General features: G+C 37.7%; 1 protein-coding gene across 8 annotated transcripts in view; it reads right to left on the bottom strand.

The window, feature by feature from the left end:
• Nucleotides 1-3,290: 3,290 nt before the first annotated feature.
• LOC100651492 (retinoic acid receptor RXR-alpha-B) overlaps nt 3,291-23,247 on the bottom strand; it is a 59,146-nt gene continuing 39,189 nt past the window's right edge. For 6 of the 8 annotated variants that reach the window (XM_003397944.4, XM_003397943.3, XM_012312251.3 and 3 more), the window contains 5 exons: nt 14,431-14,560; nt 13,698-13,859; nt 5,513-5,819; nt 4,095-4,420; nt 3,291-3,574 (listed from right to left, as the gene is read on the bottom strand). In XM_003397944.4, the coding sequence (XP_003397992.1) occupies nt 3,301-3,574; nt 4,095-4,420; nt 5,513-5,819; nt 13,698-13,859; nt 14,431-14,560 (1,199 nt within the window). In that variant the 3' untranslated portion in view covers nt 3,291-3,300. The remainder of the gene's footprint in view (nt 3,575-4,094; nt 4,421-5,512; nt 5,820-13,697; nt 13,860-14,430; nt 14,561-23,247) is intronic. The other 2 variants (XM_012312257.2, XM_012312256.2) reach the window with 2 other exon arrangements.

The following is a 23,247-nucleotide window of genomic DNA, read 5'->3' as shown; positions in this document are numbered from 1 at the left end:
TTTGATAGATTTTTTTGCTTCAATACATTCCAAGATTCACCATGTTGAATCTCTTACCTTTAATACGTCTAATCATAGGACATTAAAAATTCTGCCATTATCTTTGTTATTCTACTGACCGCTACTGAGGTTCTCAATTATTATTTGTTGTGAAAGAGTTCTGCTTATATGTTCATATATTATTATACGTATGTATAGATATCATCGTTTTAACATTTATATATTTATATGAAACTTCATTCACAGGTAGCTTCATTCACGCCCGCCAATCCTAATGGTCTTTCACTTGCTTATCTTCTTTTATTATTACTATTTATTATTACTATTATTACACGTATCGAGGAATTAGATGAGGTGATCGCAAAACGCGTTTCATTCAGAGGTAATTTTGGTCGAGATGTATATTTCCAGTATGGATGTAAAGAAACAGAACATTACATCCTGGATTATAAAACACCAAGAAAATTGACATTACAGAGATTGTAATACGATTTTCTTACTATCTTATACAAAACATATAAATATAAGTGATTTGGTTTGAATTTATTCTTGGAAATTATTCGAAATCGTCGAAATTGGATCGAGTAACTATGAAAAAAGTTTATCCTGTGTTTTTGTGTCGCACGAGAGAACTATAGAAAAAGAAAAAGAAACAATTAGATATAACAGGCGTTTGAAATGAATAGCAACTCCAGTAATATTAAAAAAAAAATCGGGAATTTAATAATGTGTTTCGTTTTTTCTCATGGTATGCATAACATTAAAAACTCTCATCAAATAGATAACAATAACCAACAACTAACAATCGTAAGCATTCACGCAAAAATAGAAATATGTTTAATAATTTTTTAATATTATCATAATTTATATTATCGAAGTAAGTGTGATCATTCCTTACGATTTCTAGAGTACTATAGTAATTTATGTAGATGACTAAAACTGAAGGACACTAAGAAGATAAATCTTTTTCGCTCTTCTAAAATCTTAAAATCGAATTACAATCTAGAAAGAATAAATCTTTCGAAATATCTTACAAAAGAAAAATATAAATAAATGTTTATTTATACATTTTTTGAATAATGCACCAAGATTGTTTCAATATATATTATAAAATATATATTTATATTTTTAAAAATTCTTTCTTAACTTACTGATAGAAGAATAAAATATATAAAAATTTGGATTCTTTATTGCCACAAATTTAGATCGATCACAATTCATATTATTCTTTTTATCTATTTAAAAGTAGACAATAAAATCCAAAATCTAGAAAACTAAAATATAGATGTTTTCGTTAAAAATCCTGTTATTTTCTTACATCCTTCAGCTCAAATCATAAAAAGTGTTTTGTGAATTACTAACAACGACGGTAAGGTTCTTATCATAGTCCTGTCACTGATCAATTAATTCTTATATATCTACGTTTAAATGATAAACTATACATTGAAAGCATCGCATCTTCTGAATGTTTTTTTCTTTCTCTTTTTTTAAGATTTTACATCTCATAATGCATCGAATTCAAAGGAAAAAAACTGAAAATTTTCACTAATTAGTAAATTTTAGTACATTATCAATATGCTATCGAATTACTTATACTGTTCGCTATTATGCAATCAAGTAATGAGAAATTATTATCGAACGAAACGAATGCTATCAAATAAAGTCGAAGAAATATTAATTAGCGAGTTATATGAAAAATTCCATGGAATTCGCTGTATACCAAAAGTAAAAATCGTCCTTAATAAGAAATCCTCTTTCGCATTTCAGTTTATCTTTCAACAATATGTATGAATCAATGATTCTTGATATATCGAGCGCACTATTTATTCACCGGTTTTGTAACGGCATATGTTACAATTTCAATATTTCTTGTTACAGACCTAAGCTGCATATATATACATATAATATATATATATATATATAAAAAGAAATATTATAATATATATAATCATATATAATTAATAATGAATTAGTAAGTTTTATTTTCTTTTTTCTATACTCTAAAATACAAAACAATAAATTATCGTATTATAGTGCACACACGTGTAAAACGTTTCCATTTTATCCAAGTATGTATAATAATAATAATAATGATAATAATAATAATAATAATAATAATAATAATAATGACAATAATAATAATAATATTAATAATAATAATAATAATATATCTAGATGCGATCGTGGCTCTTTCAAATGACGATCCGAATCGAGGCAGCGTTGGAATGTAAAAATACCCGATAAGCTTACGCTTATTACGGATTGCACCCACGTCGAGGACCGCAATCCATACAAAAATGGAGGAGATCGTTGGAGAATCGTGTCGTCTGTACAACTATATATGTATTCTGAAAGACTGGCGAAGCAGATTGAAACTGACACGTCAACGATGACAAGATATAACACAGGTTGTAACAGAGGATGTAACAAAAAGGTAAGTAGAAACATGAGAAAACAGCGTCTTAGGAACTTCCACGTGGTTGCAGAGAGTAAACAGTTCGACGTGAGCGCAATCGAAGCCCAGACTAAATCAAGGATCGGCAATATCCGGTAGGAAATCGTCACGCGTGAGAACTTTGCTCGGACATACGATGGCATGACACACATACTCCACCTGTGTCATAGACTAAAGAATGCAAAGAGAGATCGTTCCAAGGTATAAATAAGCGACTTCGAGAGCTTGGAAATTTCATTGAATCGATCGTTTAAAAAAGCGCCGGGGCTCTTTGTTCTCCGGCAGTGTATTATCCGTTGCTCGACTTCCGGCATGCTCTCGATACGAATCGAAGAAAAGGATCGTCTTTACATCAAATATAATGCGCTACAGAACAGATATAAATAAAATCGTGAAGAAGAAGAAACGTAAGTAAATTCCACCTTACTCGACTTCTGTGAGAGTATCAATTTTTCTTTTTGTTTTTTTTTTCTTTTTTCGTTTTTTAATCATCGTGAGAGGCGTATTAGAGTTACCAACGGGAATTTCTTTTCTTACACACGCATATATATATATATATATATATATATATATATATATATCTTGAGTGCTGTTCTTGGTTTTTCTTTTCTTGTTGATATATATCTATATATATATCTATGTATATATATCTATGTATACATACATACATATATATATATATATATATATATATATATATACATACATATACATTATACATACATATACATACATATATATATTATATATATGTATATATACATATATATGTGTTCTTCTTTATGTTCCGTTATTTTTTTCCTTTATAAATCGGTGTGCCCCAAGACGCGGCACACCTTTTGCTCCTAAGGGTCCGATCGTGACTCTAGCATCTCCACGAGGAAATCGTCGATCGGCACGTCGCCGATCATTTTGAAGAAGAACAGGTACTCCAGACACTTTAATCCGATGGATCGGATGGCCGGCAGACGTAACAATAATTTCGCGAATCTTCCAGCATCGTCGGGCCAGGCTACGCGACAATAGCCTTCCAGCGCTGCGTAGATCTTCTCGCGGAGCAGGGTCACTTCCTGGATCGATTTTAGTCCTCGGACTTCGGGGTTGAAGAGTATTATAGATCTGTTTGTGATTAATTGCTCGATAAATGAACGTAAACTCGAGAAAATAGAGAAGCAAGTTTAATCGTACGCGTAATACGGACGATACTTTTCAATTCCTTCGATCCTTTATAGATACGCTTAATATAAATTGAAAGACACGATCCATAAAAATATCAACTAGTAACAAAAATAATACTAACGATTAATCGAGGAACTTGAATAGTATCTCTTCTTAGTGTCTTCTATTTCTATCCCATCTCACATTGCTACTGTAAAACAAGCATCTTCCGAATATACAGTACAACTCCATTTACCGTGGTTAACTAGACTTTTGCCGGTTGAAATCAAATCTGTGGCCGAACGTGAGCTCTTAATTATGCGAATGAAAAGTAATATACCGAAAAAGATCAGAGAACATCAGAGGAACAGCAATCGTATAAACTGTTGGTCCCCGAACGATGTTCAGTTGAATGGAGTTCTACTATAATCTATCGTAATCGATAATTAATAATCGTAATATAAAAGTAACGATTACCAACCTCAGGCAACCAAGCTCCGTCCTGTCCATCTTCATTTCGCGCATTTTCGATACAAGCTCGGAAAGTACCCGGTCGAATATCGTGCCCACGCCAGCCTGCTGCGCGGAGTTTCGGTGCACCGTGATCCCCGTCGCCAGCACGATACCGTCCTTCACGTCGATCGAACGGTGGGAAAAGGATGCTATCAGCAACTCGTTCCAGCCGGCCCTGAGCAGAAGTACCTGATCCTCCAGCGGCAACGACGTAAAATGCGGGATGTGTTTCGCCCATGCTACCAGCTGGAACAGCTGTTTGTTCGTGGCGTTGCAAATGTGCGACACTGCATTCTGTGCATTGCAAGAGATGCCGAATTAATCGGAGGAGCGTTTCGTGGAACAGCTACGCGCAACCATTCCACGAAAATCAGTTCACAACGTCGTCGGTTCATACAGTGGCCGGAGAAAAACTGGGGACAGTTTCCGGTTCGCGTTCGAGTAGCAAAGTCAAATATTCCGATCTTTATTTGAGTTTTCACAGTCAATTGACAAGTTGATCCAAATCCGAAATTTCACGATGTCTCGAAAACGCTCGAAATCCACTATTCGTATCTCTTTTTCCTTTTTTTTTTCCTCTCTAAGGAACGCGTATTTTGCCAGAAGCGAAAGCCCAAGAAAAGCATTTGCCAAAAGCAAATTATTGATAGAAATCAAAGTTGCTACTGACCAATATCGACGATAGTCGTCCGTTTGATTTGCAAGGAATTAAATTATTGCTTTATCTTCTGTCGGTATAAATGACGGTAACGAATTGATGGAATCGTACTAATTAAAATGAGTCGGAACGAGTCTGTAAAAAGATACTGGTAAAGTTGAAAAAAGAGAAGATTTTGAAGTTACATAGATTCATTCTAACGAGATAAATACTTCTGTACCGTTATTATTTGTCCTCGATTATTTCGACCAGCTTATTCATCGATGCATACACAACTCGATCAATTTTTTAATTCGCATTACACGACGAAACGATCATATCAGATCGCCAATAAAGGACACCTCAAACGAGATTAATTCAATCACCAGTCCAGGGTCCAATGACGAACAAATTGATTTCGTCCCGGGAGAGCCGTACATTGCATAAAACTGACGTTCCAATCTTACGAGTTTCTCCGTCACGTTCGTTTTCGGTAAATTGCCGAATGAAACGTAACCGCGGTTTTTATCTAACTACTAATTGAGAACTTCTTAATTAAAAAAAAAAAAAAAAGAGAAAGAAAGAAAGAAAAAAAGATAGAAAAATAGGACGAGTCGTGTATAGCAAAAGTCGAGTGCGTTCAAACGAAAAATAAAATTTCTCAACCGGACAATCGACGTGGTGAACTGTTCCAATTCTACTCTTACTATTTTCGCTTTTTCTCTCCGTCGTTTCTCGTTAATATTTACCTCGTAATTTCCTTGCTGTTCCATTTTGCACTCGACTCGTTTCTCGGCTTCCAGAATACGCTCGATCGGCATGTCCGAGTGCAGGCTACTGGTGCTCTCCACCTCGCTCTGATCCCTTTCCTTGGTACGTTGACGCTCCTCCTGTACTGCTTCTCTCTTCATGCCCATCGCCAGGCATTTCTGGTATCTACAATACTGACATCGATTTCTCTGCCGTTTGTCGATGATGCAGGACTTTTCCTCGCGACACGCGTACGACAGGTCCTTGCGTACGGTCCTCTTGAAAAAGCCCTTGCAACCCTCGCAGCTACGAACGAAAGAAGAGAAAGGTTACTACAGTAAGAAGTACCGCAACGAACGATTTTACAACGGACCAGTGCTATAACGAACAATTCTTCTGACTAACATCAATCCGCTATAACAACGTACAAAGATGTCGCGACGAACAGGAAGAAATATCGGACGCTCTGCCGATTTTTCCAGTTCGTTTTCGTTACGACGGTAAATAGTAAAGGCTAATGGACGATGCGAACCTGTTTCAAGCTCGCTTGCTTCCACTCTCGTTTAGCAATATCTAGCGCGTAGAACGTAGAAGATAGCTAAGCAGCGTAAGAACTGGCGAACAGCGCTATAAACTAACGTGATCCAAGATGAACGAGTACCGGATGTCATAGTCAAGGGGCGAGATTTGTTTATGCAAAGATAACGGAGGCTGAAGAAGGCTGGCAAACGCGATTGCCTCGTCGTTTTATGATCGCCACTGAATAAGCGAATTTCATATTATTTTTGCCATTTATTTTTTAGCTTGTATTACATCTTTCCAGGGTTTAAATGGTCGTAGCGGTGATAACTTTGCTATTAACCGTGGGCTTGAGACGTGTCACTTTTAAATACGTGCGTATCCATGTACGTTACAACGAACAGGTGCTGCAACGTACGTGGTTCGAGCGTATCTTGTCGTATCGTAATTGATTATGTTCGTAAAAAATTGCGATTTCGCTTTACGATTTCTATCTTCTGAAAAGGATACACGTACGTTTTATTTTATTTCATTCTGATTCGGTTCCTAGGAGATACGAGAGAAACCCTTGCAACCCTCGCAGAACATGAACGAAAGAAAAGAAAGAAAGAATCTTATCAGGTTGTCGGTAAAGTTTCTTTCGTTTTATGAAGAAATAATAGACGCACAACGGTTTTTGTTTTATATTATTTCGTCGAATTACGTACGATCCATTTCGTTCCGTTGAGATAAAAACGGCGACATTTCACAGACTTGTTTTCACGTTTGTACGAAGGTGCATTGTTGTAAAAGACAGGTTTGCGAAAGAAAGACGTTCTTCGGGCAACCTAATACGTATATTTACTCGTCGTGTTCTTTAATAAATTTCGAATAACGCGTCTTATTCGTCTTCCCTGTGTGTTATTGCGTAAAATGTATAGTATAAAGATCCGCGTGTCTTTCTTAAATGTCCTTTGTTATACGAACTGAGACGGTCGATTTACTTTCTCCCAAGAGACGTATCGTTTCATTAAAATACCGTGGAAAATTATTGGATCATAATGATCACGTTGTAAATCCACAAAGTCCAAACAGCCGGTAACATTACTTTCGCCGAGGTGACTTATTCGTACAGGTTGCAACTTTCGATTGTCTGGTGGCGACGATGTTCTCTCCGGGACAGCGGATTACGCGAAAGAAATCGTAAACCCGGGATACTTTATTCAAAGAATCCTTGGATTAGTCGAGCGGAGCAGAGCGAAGGAGCCGGATAAGACGCGCCAACGAATTCCAACTCTTTTTACGACACACGAGTCGGTGCTGTCTGGGTTTTGGAGTGATTCACATACCGAAACCGCGAATTCCTCTTGATCGTGTCGAAATTTATTCGAAAGTATTTTCTAACAGTGCACTGCAGGGAAGATGCAACGAGGGAGAACGCAATTTATGTCGTTTCCTAGTTAATTTTATACCTCTGGAACGTGTTTGATGTAATCGATGGAATGTTTGCGACAGTAATTTGCTTACGAGGCAACTAAGAGTTCTAAGATCTAGGAATTTGGTCAACGAATTTGAATTTTAAGAAACTTTAATTAGAAGAACGTCGAAACTGTCAGAGGGAGATTTCGAGAGCTAAGAATGGACAATTCGAAAAATCATTCCTATTTCTTCCTTCTTTTTTCTTTGCCAATATTGTGTATTTAATAAGTACTTTTTTATTTAAAAAGCTTGTTCGAGTCGTGCCACGTTCGAAACACACGTGCGATACTTTAGTCGATTGAAATCTTCTTACAATTAATTTAGCTTTTTCTTATCTTATGGAAAAAGTTAGAGAAAAATAAATGTGTTTTTGAGATTCGGTGTTTCACTTTTCGACAAAGAAATTCGTAATTTAAAAATTTTGCGTAATGACAGCTCTAATTACCACGAGATCTCGAACGAAATTAACGATGCAAAGACACGAAGAAAAGAGGTGCATCCACTTGTCGTCGCTATTAAAAGTGAAAACAAGAGAAAGGCACGCTAAACCGTGTCGAAAATACGCGCGGTGTTTTGTGGCCGGCTGGAGCAAAAATAAATTCTTACTCGCGGAATGTCGCCACTGTTACTGGAGAGGTTCCAATTTTAAAAACGAGTCTCGGCGATGGTTGGCCATCATCGAGATCTTAACGACAACGGAAAGTGGAAAGGTTGTTTGCAATACTAAAAATTTAAACGGTCCTCGAAAATACGTTCCACGAGTTTGCGTTAAAATTTATCATCCTCGTTAGCTTCGAGCAAGACAGACATATTAGATGCGACAAGCCGAAACGAATTAAAGTCTTTTTTAATTAGCGGCTACATACGTTTCATCTTCATAGTACATACTACATTTTCGTATTTGTATGTGAAAGTACACGATATGAAATTTAATATATTCGCGCATACTTCTTTTCTAGCCACTCTGTACTGCAGAAAAATTGTATGTGCACGTTGTATTTGTCGTAGAAAACATTTTGAAATTTCAGTAACATTGCGTGGCGGCATTCGACACTAACTAGCGTCGGACGACGGCAGCGCAGTGGTTGGCGCCTTAGGTTACGAACGTTCGAAACCCGGGTTCGAATTCTGGAGTCTGATTTTTCTTCCAAAAAACGGAGGAAAAATCAGCAGTACCCCAGCACCGATATCTACAGCCCCTAGCAACTATTACTCCGGACGAGGCCCAGCAACTACGACTATCACGGACAACATATATTCCCACCTCAATTGGAACCAGGCACCACACTGTCGCGATATTGGTCAAGTTTGAAACCAGTTTGAATCCTAACGTCAGTAAACGACAAGAGAAGAGATTTGGAATAACGATAAAATGGAAAGAAAAAAGTAAAACAGAAGCAAATATTCGGTCGTAAAATGGTTCGTTCGTTCGGATCATGCGGTTCTTAACGAACGCTTTTGTTTTGTTCGGTTCGTAAATTCGATGAACGCTAAAGAAGAACAATACGGAATAGTAATTCTATGGATCTCGACGAATGTCAAAAACGCTCTCGCGACCTTCGCTAGGAATAGCACGACGATACGCGACTTATCGAGGATTTGGAATGGAACAATTTTCTGCTTTCTGTCCATCCGTTTCCATTGTCGCGAGGGCGAAACAACGCTTTATTCGTTAGCAACGAATTTGGACGAGCGGTAAGTTTCAATGGCTGATAAAATACGTTGAACTGTTTAAGAAAATTCAGAAAGATTTTGGAATAATTGCAAACGATACGTACTTCTGAAAAGTAATCGGAAATTGATAATAATAATAATAAAAAAATACCGTGTAAATCAATTTACGTCGTTCGAATTTTTATCACTTCATATTCTCTATATTTTTATCTTATTTAGACTTCTTTCTAATCGTAAACGCTGTAGGTACATAGAAAATGAAATGTGTGAAAGACACGCAAGAAAATTTCTGGACCACCGTGAAAGTCGTTTGATCTCGTTGAGTTTACACGAAAGACAAATAAGTCTGACGCGGGACACGCGTGGAGAAGCTCGATCCATGGACCAAAGTTCCGCCATAGGAAACGTGCAAAGGCCTGCGGCATTTGCCTATCGATAACATCGATTTTCTTTGATCTACTGCCGTTTAATGTTTTCCTACGAGTAAAGTAACTCGTAATCTCGCGCAATCTCCTTGAAGACCTACTTAAATCGTGTTGTGAAAATAAAGAAAGCTTCGACAGCTATCGTACGTAATAGACATCGATTAAGAAGGATTCAGCTTTTTCTTGCGAGGTTCAGTTCACTTTGTCAAAACATTACATGGTTTATTTAGATCTATTTAGATAATTTTTAAGTTACAAAACTAAATAGCTCAAGGAAATTAAATTAAACTTTGCTATACTAGTACTAATGACACAGGAGAAATGGTTCTGTCTGTGCACAAGCTCGATGGTCAAAGTGTCGAGAACTCGTTTCGAAGAGCTCGGTCTGCCATTAATTCCGCCGAGTATAATTTCTCGTTTAATTAAACAGTCTCGATCACGTTTTATCAGCCTAATCGCTTTATTAATTATTGAACTACTTTGCGACCACTGGTCTTGGACTTACGCTGTAAAAAGCAGCACTGAGTCTAACGTACAAGGGAAAAAAGAGATTACTAGAGATTAAAAAGAAACAAATTGCGTCTTTCGAGTTTCTTGCTGTAATTCATGGCTAATGGGCAGAATCGGTAAGATTTGATTAATTTTGAGACACTTCTCCAAAAATAATCTCTCTTTAGTTTCACGATATTCCTTATCTTTGTTACAATTTTAGCATTTATTGATCCATTGTTCTCGATTTTTCAATCTTTTTCCCTTTTCAACGCGCCTTGTTTTCCAGCTATCTATATCGTTGCCCGATTTATTCTTCCATCTGCTATTACCGTTGCCATTGCCTGTTTTGAAAAATTCTCCGTCCAAAAAGTGTCAACAGAAACATTCCTCGGCAAAAGGTAATGGAAAACAGATTTAAAGAAACTGTAGCACGCTTTGACTACGTTAAATAAAGAAATTAAAAATCCATCGCTAGGAGGAAGTCATAAAGCGCATAGAAAATACCAGTCAGCCAATTAATCATGAAGAGCAGGAAGAAACGAAGGAAGAAAGGATTGTTGTTTCTTACAGACCGGCGATATATCTGACACGGGCGCTGATAATGGCCGTGATTGCTTAATTAGCTGCCACTGGAGCAAAGTGGCTGCACGAACAGCAGAAGACAAGGCTCGTCGTCCTCCCTTGCCCCGTAGGAACTACGGCTGGCTAGTCGTCCTAACCACGCGAGCAAGTCCAAGGTTGTCGAGGCTCTGATGCAACGTGAACCATCATCATCGGCCGTGGTCACTGATCACACACGCGCAATACCCAAAGTGGGGAGGCGGATGACGATCGGAGTGCAGCACAGTGATACGCTCTGTGTATGACTTGAAAACGATTGGAATTCCGAGAAGAGTCCTAAAGAATTGGTAATTTAAATGGGCGAGTTTCGGTTTAAATAAAGAAATTTCGAATGTTTAACCGGAGCGAGGAAAATTAGGATTTCAGATTTAAATATAGAAAGTCGGAGGTTTCGGTTTACATAGAAGAAATCGAGACTTTGAAACTTGCAATTTTTTACTTTATTTTAATTTCAAACGAACGTCGTAAGAAAAAGAAAAAAAAAAGACAGAAAAAAAAATAAAGAAAGCGAAAAACTAGTAGCTTGTAGCTTTCAAGATCGTTTTATCGTGCGTTTGCGACATATTGATGATCTCGAGTTTTTCGAGCGACTCACGTGCAACGCACGACGCTTAATCGGTCGATGACGTCTATTACGTGGAACATCGGTTGGTTCTTAATCAATTAAAAGCGAGATAGCAAGCGATACGTGGTAGAAATGGTTCGGAAACTCGATAGCCAACGCTCGATCATTTCTTCTTGCATATAGACACGTTCCATCCAATTAAATGAAAAAAGAGAGAAACGAAGAACTTTATTAACCCGAGTTTTCGTCGAGTATTACAAAATTTCTACGGTGTGCGCATCTATAAATATATTTATTCGTAACATCGTTTTTCAACACGAAAACGATAGACGCGTTAAGTTAATCGCGATAATCGAGAAGTCCTCGACGTTAAAGTTTAATTTTTCGTCGCGTCACGGAAGAGAGTCATCGTCAACTTCTTCGTCTGACAGATTCATCCGTTAGGAACGCATTACGTACGAATTTCCTGTGCGTTAAAATATTTTTCTTATTTACATTAATTCTTGCAAACCTTGACAGAATGATAATCGGCTTGAAGTCGAAACAGTAAGAGTTACATCAACAAGGTTAAAAGAACTAAAAATAGCAATAATAAAAAAATAACAAAATACTTCGTCTAAACTACAAATCTTCATGGCGGTTGTTCTCTGACCAACAGATTACCGATGTTTGCTATGCGTACACGATAATATTCTTATCTTCGATAGGTGTTTCGAAACAAAAACGTCTAATCGCGTTTCTAGTGCTACAGATTTATGCGATTAAAGCTTTTATCAACTTCCTAATTTCGTGTGAATTCTGCACGCTGTAACGAGCAGGGGCGAGAACCAAGAAAGAAGTTGGCCTACTCAAGAAACTGGTCGGAGATGTGTTTCGCTAATTGTTTCTACGATATCTAGCGCGCGAATAAAGATGCCTGTACATTGCACAGTGTACGCTCGTTTGTGCAAGATGATATATTTCACTAAATGGATATTTATATCAGTCTCTTGATGTCGTTATTAATGTTATTAATTTAACCCTCATCCATCTCTTCTCACAGTAGACATAAAAAGATTGTACATCCTCTGTATTATTTTTTATCGTACTTTTTAGCTTCTAGAACTCGTAAAGCCATGACGAATCTTTTTTTGCATCATAAATTCTCAGAAATATTGTTTCTATCATACGTCACTTCTAAAGTGCAAATTTTAAAGTAAAAGAAATTTATTAAGTTTTTAATATATTTTAATTCCTTTGACTCCAGACTAATATAAGTGTCGATAAAAATATATGTAACCCGTCATTAAAAAAAAATGATGGTCTATTATCCATCCATCATGGTCTCGCGTTCTTCGTGTCGAGACAAGTGGTTTTTCGTAAAAAAAACAGCGATTTACGAGCGATTTATTTATCGTATTTTATATACAGAGTTACTGAAAAATACGTCACCATTCATGGGATATTTTAGTATCCAGGTGTTACATAATTTTATAAGAGATGAATTATTCCTAAGTCACCTGGTATCGATCAGTTTAATATGGGACATGGACTATTCTACTTTCTATTTCAGTCTTCGGATAAATCCATCCTGTGTCTCAACCTCTTCTCTTAATTCTTTTAGTGGTTTTTTGTCTGCAAATTACGATTCGTCGATTCAATTCCAAAGCTAAAATGAAACAAATATTTTTCATGTTTCTCCTTTCTTATCATTCGATAGCCATTCAGTCTGCATTTTTCCAATAATCAACGTTGGAAAAATGTTGAAACTCGCTGCATCTGATTGTACTGCGTTATTGGCATAAACACCTTGTTGTCGTTACAAGTATCATCACTGTAAGAATGATCTCTTTGTAACAACATTCAGTGCAATTCAATAAATGATCCCGGTTGTAAGTCTGACAACAAACGAGAAGAGATACAGAACGAAGGCAGTGGAAGGTCGAAGGTGACGATAACTAAAAAAAAAAAAAAAGCATTTATCATTGCATCCAAGACGACGTTATCGTGACCACTACGTTATAGGTAAATCAACGAAATTTATTAATACGTTCTGAAGCCACCCCCTTCCCCTCCCCTAACTATCCAGAGGTCAAGGTTATCGAAGTGAATTTATCGATCTTGAAATGACCGTCACGACTGATGAAAAAATCGTCCGATATCCGGAATGAGACCGATTTGTGCTCATTACCGAAAACCCTGACAAATTGGTCCCATAAAACAAGGAACCCTACGAAGATCCCTAAGCTTGTATGGTAAATTCGTAAAAATAATAAAAAAGTAAGGTATTCTCTAAAAAATTTTTATTTCGCACAGTCCAGGAATTTAATATCTTGATCAACGTACTAGCAAGGAAATTAATTCAGAAAGTTTGCAAATTTGCTTCGCATACGAATTTCGTTAGTTTATTAAGTTCGTTCGTGGACTTGTAAATGTTAATGTCAGACTTACCTATAGACACCATAATGCTTGCCACTGGCACGGTCACCGCAGATCGAGCAAAGATGCTTGCTTCCGGAAAGAGGGTGGTTCGGCGGATAGGGTGCGGCTGCTTTGTTCTGTCCACTCGGCGACGTACTCAGAAGGTTGCTGTGACAACCAGCGGTGAAGGATCTTACATGCAAAGAAGAGAGTAACAAAAACTCCAGCTACGAAACTACTGACCCGGATCGAGCAAAATACTGTGGAACTTATTTATTAAATAATCACCTCCGCATACGGAGTGGATTTTGCAACGTATTTTCTGCTATTAATAGGCCGATAGTAAAATTTGGAACAACTTTTCAAATTATCGTGTATCCAAGTTTCTAAATAACTTCATAACATTCGTTCCAGAGTTATCGTTATCAAATTAAGATAACTTTTATTACTATAAAAACATTCGGAAGATTTCGTTTTACAGCTTCCATGAGCAAAGGTTCTTAGCTTTAAATATCCCAACGATGCTCTATGTGTTAGGTGGCAATAAAGTGGTAGAAAGAAAATAAGAAAAGGAACAGTATGTTGCTCGAATTCTATAAGGGCGCGACTACGTTCATGGTAAACCCTCTATTTACGATATCTTCGCCAGAGTGCCGTTTTTTCGATATCTGTCGAACCGAATTCAATTGTACCTCCGTGCCATCGATACAATGATAATCGTTAAATCGTTACAAATTATCGAGAAAATGGTAGTGTTACTTACCCAGGACTATTAGGACCAGAAGGACTGAAGTTTCCTGGATTGATGAGGCTCGCTGTGTCAGGTTTCATGTCCAGTGGACTTTGTGGACCCACCGAGGACATGGACATGTTACTGTTGTCCAGACTCAACCCTGGAACAAAGAAGTTTTACGTTATTAAAGGAATATGTTTCTTTTCTTTTTTCCTCTTTTTTTGTAAGACGACAGGATTGGTTTTTTTTTTAAAGAGAATCGTTTAAAAATAGCAAAATACCGTTTGCATTAGGTTCATTAAATTATATTATATTAAACATATATTAAATATGGATTTAGTAAGTATAACTTGTTTTAAATCAAATCTATCGGACGGTGTTCGGATAATTCCTTAGCCAATGACTAATTTTTAATCTTTGTAAACGTTGCTCGTAACACACGTGTCCCAAATAACGTTACTTTCTATCGCGTCACAGAATTACACTTTTACTCCATTAATATTCACGAGACAGCGTCCTTTTACTTTCAACCTCGACTGACCGAGATTCCCATTTGCCGACCGATCGAGGACGACTCGTCTTGTCCAAGACGCAACCACGTTAACTACCGCCACGAGACTCGGAGTCATGATTTACAGCTACAGGAAGAACCGATACGACGTTATTAATCAGCGTCATCGTTGCAATTTCTATATACGCACGCGTATAACGTAATGTACAAATGTAACGCTATTAAGTAAATTACATGTAAAATGTAATTCTCTTTACATCATGTCGCGCATGATACAAAATGTTCTGCATAAAGCACAGTATATTCGGAATAAATTCTCGAAAGTGTTGAAATAATTTGGCGACCTCGTGTACGTAAAACTACCTTAAAATCTATCTTATAATAGGGCGAATAACTTTACTCGCAAATGTACTCAACGCGTAGCATAAATTTTCGCCAAAGCTTTGCTTCGTTCCATGACAAAAACGTAACAACTCTAACGAGGCGAGAAAATGGATAAAATGGATCCCGACTTGCGATTGCAAAACATCGCATCGCAGCTTTATGTTTGAATAGAAGAAGCAACGTCGAGTAAGTCGCGGTACAAATTGCTTGTTTCACCATATCGTCCCTCGTAATTCGCGTGGTTCCATCATCGTGCTCCGTTCTCTACCGTAACTGTCTCGATGCTTTTTTTCCACGCTCTATTTCGAGCACGATTTACGATGAACCATGCACCAGTCGAACAGACACTCGCATATACCTACACGTCGTGGATTTTCTGTCGTGGCGTACAGAGTATCGGAAGATAAACGACGTTTTAACAGGGTTTGGACGAGCATCGTGGCCGTCTGCTGTTATTTAACAAAGGGGAGAGGGATGTAATCGTTGAAAATGACAAAGAGGAGAGCGGAGAGGCAAGTGCAACTGTGTAAAACGACGGAGAGCCAGGGCGAGTTAGGGAGAGACAGGGAGAGACAGGGAGAGACAGGGAGAGACAGGGAGATCTCCGAACCTCCAAGGATGCTAGCAAGTGCACCAATAATTGTAAATTCGACGTCATAATTCCTTCCTCTCTGTTTTCTTCTTCCTTTTGTTCTTTTATTTTATAGCACGTTCGTTCCATTATTTTATTTTTCTTTTTTCTTTTATTTTACGCGAGAGAACCCCCTTCTCTTTTAACTCTCTTTTATTTTCATTTATGGTTAAACAGACAAAATCCTTCACGCGCAAAGCCAACCATATAACTTCAAGGTTAAAATGATCAACGAACTATGTTTCGGAAACCTCTATATCCAACGATGTAACGAAATAATTCAAGAAAAAACAGTTTAAAATTCAAGAGAAACCGCGGTTCAGTAGGTTAATCGTTGGCATTCGAGGCTAGTAATAGTTAAAAGGTTAAACGACACGCCACACCACTGTCCGATATCGGCCGTTCGTCAGCCGCGCGTTTCCGCGGAATATATAATTACAACGAGGTCGCATCTCTCATCGGTGACTTCTATTTCGAGTGTTAGGGTCGTCGATTGTGCGTTGCTAATCGCGGTCGTTTATTAGGCGCCGTTACGCCGTTTGCTTTAATTACGCAATCGACGTGCGCGCAAAACGGAGCGAAGGTCGCCGACAGACGGCGAAACGAAAGCACTTTTCGTGTCTGCATTCAACGAATCCGTCTCCTCTTTGCGCTACTGGGTGTAGAAATTAATTTCATGTGTTTTCTTTTTGACAGATTTATCGTTTGTTTATAAATTTTGTTTTTGAATCAATTACATCTTGTCCGATGGCGAATTATTTCTTGCATCAATCAAATTCGTAAAACAAATTTCTGTTAACACGCTAGAATTTGCATTACGCAACGCTTCGTTTATATTTTCTTCGACTAACAGTTTACATTATCCTTTCCCATTTTTTTTTTAAATGGGAAGTCGTTTAAATTTAAAATAATTTTCTGATCGATTCGATATAAAGCGGATGAATTAATCTTCGGATTTAATAGTTCCAACGGTATAATTCTAAATGATTCGAGAAAGACGTTGAACAGGATGTTCACCCGCTATAGGGAACCGTTCGAATGCTCGAGAGCAGATCGTCGCAGATTTCCAAGCAGATTTTTACGCTTCTATAGGTGTGTCGCAGGATGTTCCGCTCGTCGATTATTAGATCGATTTTCAAGAAGATTCGGGTAATCTGACCCTTTTCGGGCTAGTGTGTCAAGGGCGACTTGCGTGCTCGATGGTGACGCAAGAGGTTCCGTGGAAATTACCTGTTGCAAGGCTAGCGAAGACCGAACTGGTGAAAAACGACGTTTTCAAGTTTCGGGGAATATTGTAATCACTGCGCCCCAATAAAATTCATCTTTTTTTTCATAGAGACGATAGTAACAAGGAATACTAATCGACAGATCCAATAACAAAAATGGCCTAAATACGTCACTTTAAAAAATGCAAGGTAACTACAGGAAACCATACGCAAGATTCGCTTTCATTTAAAAAATTGTATTACGAGTTTCCAAGCGTTTAACGCTGCGTCGTAACACGGTACGTCGTTTATTGGAAAGAAATTCTAATTAATACTACAAATATAAAGTAATAATAATAATATAATAAGATATAATAACAAGAATATTAAAAATGTAGATACAAACGTTTCTCGTGGAACTAACAGTCAGTGAGACAGGAGGGTCAAAGGTCTATAGCAGCGTCTATAGCAACTTGAAACAACGTTCGAGGAAACGTTCGGGTTGCGAGAGCTGTGAACGCGGCTTTAAGCGTAGCAAAGAGGGCGGGAGACGAGGACGCGCGAGAGTGGCTGCAAGGCCAAGTCCGGTGACGGTATATTATACCGGGGCAGTGTCGGGCACCTTGACCAGGCGCAAACACACCCGGTGCAACGCTCGAAACCGTCTTGCATATGGCTGTACCGAAATGCAGAAAAATTCCAACGATTCTAGCTTTACGAATATATTATGTACTTTGTAGAACACATTTTGGAATTTCATTAGCAATCGTACTTGACGTTGTTACATTAGATTCTCTCGAAAGTTTCGCTCGTTTTATAAGGAAATAATAGATGCACGACATTTTCTGTTCGATATTATTTTATCGAATTATTGCAATGGAAAAAGATGGATCGTACGTAATTCAATAGAATAATATAATGTTTCGCATTGGTACGGTTAACGGTGCTCCATGTTCCACGCTGTTTGAGATTTCTCAGCGAAAGCCTATGAGATTCGTCTATCGTGGTTACATTGGAAAAGTTTCTGATTTCTATGTAACTATATCTTGAGATTAGGTCCGACGTTGAGAAAACGCAACTACCCTTTTAAACTAGACAGTGGATGTTATGCATTCGTGGAAAATTTGAAAGTTGAAAGTTAAAAATATACAAGATATTCTAGACACTCTGTTTCTTATAATATTCGTATTAGATGTTTACACGCCTCAAGCAAAGAAATAAGAGAAAAAAAAAAACTGAATAAAAAGGAATAACCGAGTACTTTCGCAACGAATCGCATGCATTTTTCATCGGCAACGAGCGAAAGGAAAAGAATAAATTACAGCAAAGTGACATGGGAAGAGGAAGCCGGCGAAACGGGAAGAAAAGGGAGGTAAAACGCAAGACGTCGGAAACAGGGCGAAAGAGAGGGAAAGCAGACCGACCTACGCCAACAATGAGTCAAGTGCGTTGGCTTTTGAATATTTAAGACATATATTCCCCTTTAAAAGGCGCGTCGACCAGCCGAATCGAGCATGGCCTTTCGAACAACCTGATTTTCAAGGGCGGTACAAGCAAAACGTGAAATTGAGAATGGTCATGTTCCTCGCGTGGCCGTCGGGCATCGATCATATTCTCTACCCCGACGACTAAATGTGTCCAGGCTTCTCCTGTTCCGCGCTATCATCCACCGAAGTGTAATCGCGTGGCTCTCTGCGAGCGGATAACGCGTCCGAGTGGGCTGAAAGCGGATGAAAGCGTCGCGGTTCGTAATTCCACGTGATGGATGAAAATTTGAAGGAAGATGGAACATCGATACGATGGAACTTGCGATCGATTTGAAACGAAATAGTTATTTCTTGGTAACTTTGATGGTTTCATGATTTATGATTTTGGCACGTTGAGAAGAGCAGGGCTCAAGGTATTAAGGGTGACATCTGTGACGTACGGGGGGTCTTTTGACGAATTTTTCGTCAACGAAACCCCTGACAAGGGAAGAATGGACGAACCGAGGGTGGTAATAGCACGGATATAACGGAGATAAGAGGAACGAGAGCCTGACGAGCCGTGACAAAAGGGAACCGTTATTAAAAAAGAGGCATAATAGACGACATCGTGTGTCGCAACCATCCCCCTATCGATAACGAATGACTGAGAAAAATTCTTGCTGAAAACACGAATTATTCCTGCGATAAAAAGTAAATAAAAGGGAATAAATAAAAAGAAAATGGCAACCTGTTAAATTGAATAAAAATACTAGGAAAAATGATACGGCGAATAATTAAAAACTTGTAACGAACATCAAAGATTTTTTGATACATGGAAGAACAATGGAAGAACAGAGAAACGATTAATCTTCGATATAATCTAGAGTTGAATCCTGTTATATGTCCACGGAACAATAATTATCAACGTTTCAACGTGATGAGATATTGCGAAACTATCCTCGGTCCATAGAGGAAGATGAATATTTATGTTCCAAGAAGCGTCGGAAGCCTTGAAAACAGCAATAAACCGTTTCACTGCACCGTTTCGTTGCATTCCACGTTCCAGCGGGATGGAAACTCGAAGAAAAGCCTGCCACGTTAAACCATAACGCAGTATAGTAACCTACAAAATACGATTGTTTTACTGTTTTTCGCGTTTCAGTTTCGGAGAAACAGATTCTGTAACTGACTTTACGCGAAACGATCGAGTTTATTGTGCTACGCTTTGTTACGATCCCTCCCCCTTCTCCTTTCCTTTAAATAATTTTACGATTTACCTCACGAGTGAAATTATATCTCAAAACGCGTGATTTTTAATTAATTGCGATTAATTGTTTCACTGTAGCTATTCCGAAGCAATGACTAACTATTATTTATCGATCGTCACACAGATATCTACGATCGTCCAATTTTATCCAGTGGAAAAAATGAGCTTTGCCCGATCCGACGAAGCTCGTGACGTATTAACGAGAAATCAGCGATTTCGTTCAAAGACGTCCATTACCGGATGGATATTAAAAGCAGAAATTCCTTCCTTTTCAATTCCCAGAGAGCGGCACCGTTTAAGCCGATCCATTTTCTTCGTTAATTTACTCGGGACGTTATTTCGCCAGCGAAAGCTTTACAAAACTTATCTAACAGCCGTAGCAGCGCTTCGAACCAGAAAACAGAACAAATGTTCCAAGAGACAACTAATTACGTAAGTTCTTTTAACGAACAGAATCAACCTCACAGAACAATATACATAACGATATTACTTATAAGAGTGTAATTGGAGCTGAACTTTAAACGAACTCTAAACTTCTGCAGAACATTTAATTATTTCGTGAAATTCGAACCGAACGATCAGCCATTAATTAGACCGAATCGATACGCGCTTTTTAGTCTCCAGTTGCATAATTGTTTATTCATACCCAGTGTCTACCGAATCAGAACCACTCGAAATTTTCAACGTATTTCTTTCTTTTTTTTTAATTTTTATATTTTTATTTCGTAAATGAGAGGCTTGGGCGAATTTTAATGGCAAAGCTTGTCGATTAGTAAGGTGGAAATCTCATTTATTACACGTAATAAGGTCAAACGTTTTCTTTATTCATATCCATCGTATTCCTCGACTATTATTACCTGTTCTATGCGTTGGACGATCTAATTCATTATCTAATCTTATGTTATAAATACAAATATAAAAAAAGGAAGAATAATTTTCAATTCGTATTTTTACGATAACTGTAAGTTTATTAACACGTGCGTTAGAACAGAAATAGTCTCTTGTATAGAACAATCGTTGCATTTAGCAACAAAAAGTCAGCGTAACATCATGATATTTCGATATCTTATCAATGTCACCGAGCTCTTCATTTTGCTTCGAGCTGCATTTTGTTACTATTTTCGGTGCACTGTGTCGTTTAGATGTACATGTATATTTAAACGCGTCCCATGTAATCTAGCGCTAAAGATAACACCAATGCAATGGCGTACACGAGGGCAGATAAATTCTGATAAAAAAAGGCGAGGGAATAGAAAACATAGACGCCTTAAAATCTTATCTATTCCATTCGTGGCTGCATTGGTCATCGTGACCGATTACGTTCCAAAATGTTCGAAAGCGTTACAATTTTATTAGTACGATGTGACGTAATTTTTTAAAACCTAGCGAGAACAGTTAAAACGTAGTTTCTTTCGCGTCAAAAATTTCCAATAATATTGAAAAAAGTTTTCTAATTGTATAATTTTAAAGGGACACTACTTTTGCAAATATGAAACTATTCTTACTTAAAAAAAAAAAAAAAGATGATACATATCAAACAGACTTCTTTAATTTCATAATTTTAAAAAAGGACACTTTTAATTTAAAAAGAAGTTGGTTAAAAAATACGAAATATCACGTTAAGAAGGCTGAGCCAATAATTCTACGTAGAAAAGACAACATTTTTATTACAACGATCTAGATCTAAGTTAGACGATTTCACGAGTTTCGGTGAACTTTGGTTTATCATTTGCGGCGATCAACGTTCACAAACGTGAAATATGCGTATCAACGCGACTGTCGGTCTCGCCGCGAGTCTCTTTAATCCGCACGGCATTGAGCTCGAGAGGCATCCTGAAATGAGTAATGCAAAACACGAAGCAGCGGCGTTCGTTGGTCGTCGCTAACTTTAGATCTATGTAAACGGACGTATAAGCGCTGAATTAAGCAAATAACTTGGCGCACGCGGCACACGTTACATACTGCTGATAAGTATCGCGACACTTTAGTCGATTTCAAATAACGAAATACGAACGTCTTTAACACGGTTAAGCTAATTAAAGGAATAAGGATATCAGGCGTGTCGATCGATATATTTTTTAACAGGATACAAATTTTATTCGCCAATCACGTAATATGAATTTGACGAACAAAATTGTTTCCATTATTTAATCGATCGAAATTGTATGGAGGATGTGGATGGAATTTTTGTTTAATTACTATGAAGATAGGAAAATATCTGAATTTAAAATTATCGTCATCAGAAGTAGGTTAGTCGAAAGGTACTGAATTAATTTATATATTTTATAAACGTTTTTATGTTTCACTATAGATTACCAACGAAAATAATGAAAGAAGTGTTATCAGCAAACTTCTCAGCTCTACAGGAAATTGTTCGTGTCGCTTGTCTGTTAATTTTAATAACGAAAAATCAATAGCAATCTAAACCGATATGAACGTAATATTCATCGTTCGTTTCATTCGTAGTACATTCTGAAAACAAGCGGTAATCCATTAACGTACAAATTTTTATTCAACGTCGTTTCGAAACGAACCGATTCGATGAACATTATCAGAATTTACGTGAAAACTAGAAGAAACGTTTGAATCAATTTTTTACGAATCTCGACAACATTGTACCTAGAGTAGCGAAATAGTCAGGTACTAAATTCCCAAATGAAGCTCGTAATAGAAAATAGATCGAAGACACGAGTCATCGGTACATCTACGACGAGCCGCGTCGTGACAAATCTTAAAAATGGTACATTTTACTCAGATTTGCTATCTTTCAGCGAGGAAGAAACTATATCTTTAGTTGTATTATCTTCGCACGAATATCAATGATCCAAGAATAGTATCCATTGAGAAATGAAAATAGAACAGTCGAATAATCCAATAGATCCAGAAATATCGACCTTTGGAGAACTTTTGCGATAAATCCGCGGCCTTTTAACGATAAGACTTCAAAAGAATTACAAAACCAGATATATCGTTTCAAGATCAAATGGAAAAGTAGCTTTAATATGGGAAAGGTTGACGATGTAACGAATTTTAAAATTTCCCTCTCATAAAGGAGCATCGTAAAACATTGACAAAACGTATCATCCACTTCGTTCAACTCGTATTGAGAATAGGCGTTTGAAAAACTGCGCGAGAAACGCACAGCACGATCATTCTTCGTACATCGATCGTAAATGGAGCAGAGAGTAGAATAGGCGAACACCAACGATCGGTGTATCTAAAGAATCATTTTTTAGTCATTATTCGATGAGGAGGGCCGACCGTTTATGACGGTGACGTCACCGTCTGACAATTTGAACGCTCTTCCGAAACTGAAAACCAGTTTCCCGCGCTGCAGACCTCTTCTGCAAACGCCTTAGGCGCATCGAGGATGCTGCAGCTCC

The sequence above is a fragment of the Bombus terrestris genome, chromosome 9, assembly GCF_910591885.1.
Source record: "Bombus terrestris chromosome 9, iyBomTerr1.2, whole genome shotgun sequence".
Taxonomy (NCBI): Eukaryota; Metazoa; Arthropoda; class Insecta; order Hymenoptera; family Apidae; genus Bombus; species Bombus terrestris.
This window is presented reverse-complemented; position numbering and strand designations above follow the sequence as displayed.